Below are 4,046 nucleotides of genomic sequence, written 5' to 3'. Positions count from 1 at the left end.
AAAACAATTAACTGGTTAAAATGTAAAATTCTGCATCTGAAATTAATAATTGATTTTCTAAAACTGAATTACAAATTTGTGAAAGAAAATAAAATGTATAATTGCTTTTTTTTTAAATCCCATTTTGTTGCTTAAAAATTTTCAGTTTCAGTTATGTATTTAAACACATGCTGGCAGTTTGCAACCTAGAAACTGAATGAAGTGAGGGGCCTGTTTAGTTTTCAGGTGGCACAATGTTTTAGACAATGTGTCTCTAAATTCAAGTGATCACAAAGTAAAAACTGTAGAAGAACAAGGAATTGTAAACCTCTGGAGATGTTCCGGTGGCAGTGACACGCCACTTAACTCACCTTGCTGTGCTGAATCCATGGGCGGCTGTTTGCAGTCCTCTGCTCTATGACCGTTGGCACCACAGTTATAACATGACAGGTTCCCTGCTGTCCGTTTCTGGCCTCTGTTTCCCATGATCCCATGGGGTTGGTAGAAGCCAAAGCCCTGCTGTTGATCATGTGACACAGGGCTGTGGCGGTAGAAGAGTGGAGGCACCATCATCGGGTAGGAGAAGGGTGTGGAGCCGGTTCCAGCAGTGCTGGATGAGGGTATCAGCGGGCTGAGATGGAGCAGAGGACCCAGGGTGAAAAGGGAGGGCCCAGCTGAAAAAGGCTGCAGATAGCTGGCTGCAGCGTATCCAGGCAACGCCCTGTAGGCCCCACAGTTCCCTCGACAACCGCAGGAGCTGCAAACACACAGGGAGGTGGTGTGACCTGAACTTTGTTCCAATGTGGAGGCGGAGGAGGGAGAAGGGGAGGATCTAGAGGTAGGCTGGGGCAGGTAGTAAGTGGTGCCTGTTACTGCGGCAACAGGAACACTGCTGGCGGTTACCATGGAAACAAAGCCACTCCCACCACTGGAGCTCCCAGACTTTGAGGAGGAACAAGAAGAGGAGCTAGGTGGGCAGGAATAGTATCCAGACAGAGAGGGGGATGAAGAGGATGAGAGGTGGAAGTGGAGAGGGGGGTGGGAGACGTGGTGGAGGCTGTTGGAAGTTGAGGTCAGAGCAGAGCTGGTTTCTACCATCAGGCCTATTGCACCACCTGCCAGGCCATGGCAAACCACCGAGTCCTGCAGCACAGAGGAGCTGTCCATGCTCAGTCCAGGGAACAGGCTCTCCAGTTTCACCCCCATTCCCACACTGAGCCCCGGACTGCAGCCTGCAGCGGCTGCAGGCATGCCCGCACCCAGCGCCTTGGTCCTGTCCTCTGTACACAGTGGAGGAGGCCTAGGCTTGCGTGGGGAGGCCAGAATGCGTGCTGGGTTTGAGACTGGGGAGAAAAGGGTCTGGGGGTAGCTGGTCTGTGGGTGGTAATGAGATTGCGGGAGGCTGAAGGGGAGGTGGGAGGAGCAGGCTGGATCCAGATGCTGATCTGGATCAGTTTGGACAGGTAGGACCTGGGCTGTGGGGCGACCAGAGCCTGTGGGGCAGCTGGAGTTAAGGACGAAGAGACAGGGCCGATCCTTTTCTGGACCAGCTCCTGCTGCATCTGGACCTGACACTCCTGAGACACAGATATAAAATGTGGTAAAAGGGAGCAAGGATGTGTCTTATGCCCTGACAATAACATCAGATGCACAGATTAAGGACAAGTGTTGCAAAACAAACGGGCACCTGTCTTACATCTCATGATCAGGACTGGTACAATGTCATTTGTCACATAGCACAAGCTGTGAACAGGGAAAGATGGAGGTACACATAGCACAAGCTGTGAACAGGGAAACAACAGACATTACCTCCATGTCTGTTGGTTGGGTTGTTCACAACATAACTCAAAAACTAATGAATGAATTAAGAAGATGTTTTGGACAATCCATTAGGTTCTGGTGCTGATCCAGATCATCATCTGGATCCAGGATTTTGTAAAGGATTCTTCACCACTGTGACATAGGGTGAATTGCAATATTTTCCCCTCTAACTCCATACATAATGCCTACAAGGCATAATGTACTGTAATAGGAATATTGCTTCCAGGCATAATGGAATTTTAGGGACAGTGAGTTGCCTTGGCAGAGGTTTGCACTCTCTGAGAGCTGTCTAGTTTTCCTTTGGGTGTAATTACCGAAGCTTTTCTTTTTATCCAGTATTTCTGGGAGGGGGACAGTGGGTTTCTATAAATGTCAGAAGTAAACATTTTTAATAAACAATTTTTGGTCAGTGGGGGTATATAAAGAGTGAAAACAGCATTAGGGGAAAATGCAGCAGTCATAAACTTCAAAAACTCATCAAGCTTCTTTTCTTTTTCACATTTATCTCTCTACAATAATTCAACAGTCCTGTTAGAAAACTTACGCCTGTGAAGCTGTGAGCTCCTGTCTGAGGTGGAGTCGCAGCATAGTGGTGTCCTAGGGGAGCAGGAAGAGCTGGAGTAGCCTGAGGAGGAGCTGCTGTCTGTGGAGATGGGGTGATGGTGTGGCACTGCATCCACTTCCACTCGCAGCTCTCCTGTAATTCATTTCAATACATCATCATTAAAGACTTCTCATTTTGCAGCTACCTGTTTAACAATGATAAAAATCCATTACTTGCACACACATTGCAATCACAGTCTCAAACCTTAGTCCCCCAAAGACACTTCACAGTCTTTTTATGAGTTATATCCAGATGCAAAACACCAAATCAACACATTTTGAACCATTTGTAGCAAAACCATTTACCTGATATTTCTCATATCTAAACAAACCAGCTTTGTTACCTGCAGTGCAGGTGGGCTGTGCTGAGGGTCCCATGTGACTGGAAGGTGTCACCCTGGCGATACCACTGCAGGATCGCTTCTCCATCTTCATCTCCCTGCTGGGGACACATACAGGCACACTAATAAGGAAAAAAGTCTACATCAAATGATAATATCATGCATATTGTGACTTATCCTATTTAGTGTTTAACCTCTAGAGTCCCTGCGTCCTCATATGAGGACCGCACAGCTTGGGTTTCCAAAGCTCAGGACTCTAGAGGTTATGGTGGCAGATGATTTGTTCAATATTTTTGAGGAAATATTCCTGTAATGACCACCAGGGGGAGACATTGTCCACTCAACATGCTCATCAGCATCCTGGCTGCTCTTCTACAAACACATCTGCAAAAACTGGTATGGAAAACCACTGCAGGATCTTTCCACCGTGCATGTTGTTTAAGCACATGCGCATGGACAAACACACACATGCTGTGTTTTCATTCCTTGTGGGGACTTTACATTGACTTACATTCATTTCCTCTAGACTTATCCTAACCTTAACCATAACCACTACTTGCCTAACCCTAACCCTGGCCCTAACACTTACCCTAACACCTAACCTCATCCTAACCCTAAACCACATTGTCACCCTAAAATTCAGTGATTTCCTTGTGGGAACTAGCTTCTGGTCCCCACAAGGATGGCTGAGTCCCCACAGTGTGAGTGTGTTAACAGATTTCGGTCCTTATGATGTAAGTAATACAAAGGCGTGCGCACACACACACTCACACAGTCACCTCCCTCATGGAAACCTGCTGATACCGGTGATGGAAACACAATCAACAGATAACATCTGCTTGCATGACCATGTTGTGTGTTTTTGCATGCGTTCCTGCTGGTTATCTCCTAAATACATCTTATGTCTCCTGCCCACCTACAGCTGGTTAATCATTGACACATATGGACTATTACTGCTGTATATTTCCTGAGGAAATCAGCAGCTGATCAGTCTGCCTGTTAATTGTTAATGGAACAAAGCATCTGCTCCTAACCATGGACTGAGACACACATCTACATTGTAAAAGGTCCCAGCAAGAGTGCCAGTGTGCATAATTTATTCATTCTAAAATTATACATCACATCTTTTTTTAATGTAAAAGCAACACAGGTATCTGCTGGTACATCAGCCCTGAATTTGACGGACTGCTGTTTCCTGCGGTAAACCGTATTCATTTCCTGTTTTCTGTATTTGCACTGCGTTGTGCTTGCTTCCAGATTGTTTAGGAATTAAACTCACTATTTTCTAGGTTCATCTGAATT

The 4,046-nt window shown here is 46.2% G+C and overlaps 1 protein-coding gene across 1 annotated transcript in view; it reads right to left on the bottom strand.

Moving 5' to 3' along the window:
• zcchc14 (zinc finger, CCHC domain containing 14) overlaps positions 1–4,046 on the bottom strand; it is a 49,367-nt gene that overhangs the window by 7,365 nt on the left and 37,956 nt on the right. The window contains exons 10-12 of the mRNA XM_020604335.1: positions 2,748–2,845; positions 2,345–2,497; positions 351–1,556 (exon numbers count right to left, since the gene is read on the bottom strand). Of these exons, the coding sequence (XP_020459991.1) occupies positions 351–1,556; positions 2,345–2,497; positions 2,748–2,845 (1,457 nt within the window). The remainder of the gene's footprint in view (positions 1–350; positions 1,557–2,344; positions 2,498–2,747; positions 2,846–4,046) is intronic.

The sequence above is a fragment of the Monopterus albus genome, unplaced genomic scaffold (genome assembly GCF_001952655.1).
Source record: "Monopterus albus unplaced genomic scaffold, M_albus_1.0 scaffold65.1, whole genome shotgun sequence".
Classification (NCBI taxonomy): Eukaryota; Metazoa; Chordata; class Actinopteri; order Synbranchiformes; family Synbranchidae; genus Monopterus; species Monopterus albus.
Note: the sequence above shows the minus strand (reverse complement) of the source record. Positions and strands in the feature narration are given on the sequence as shown.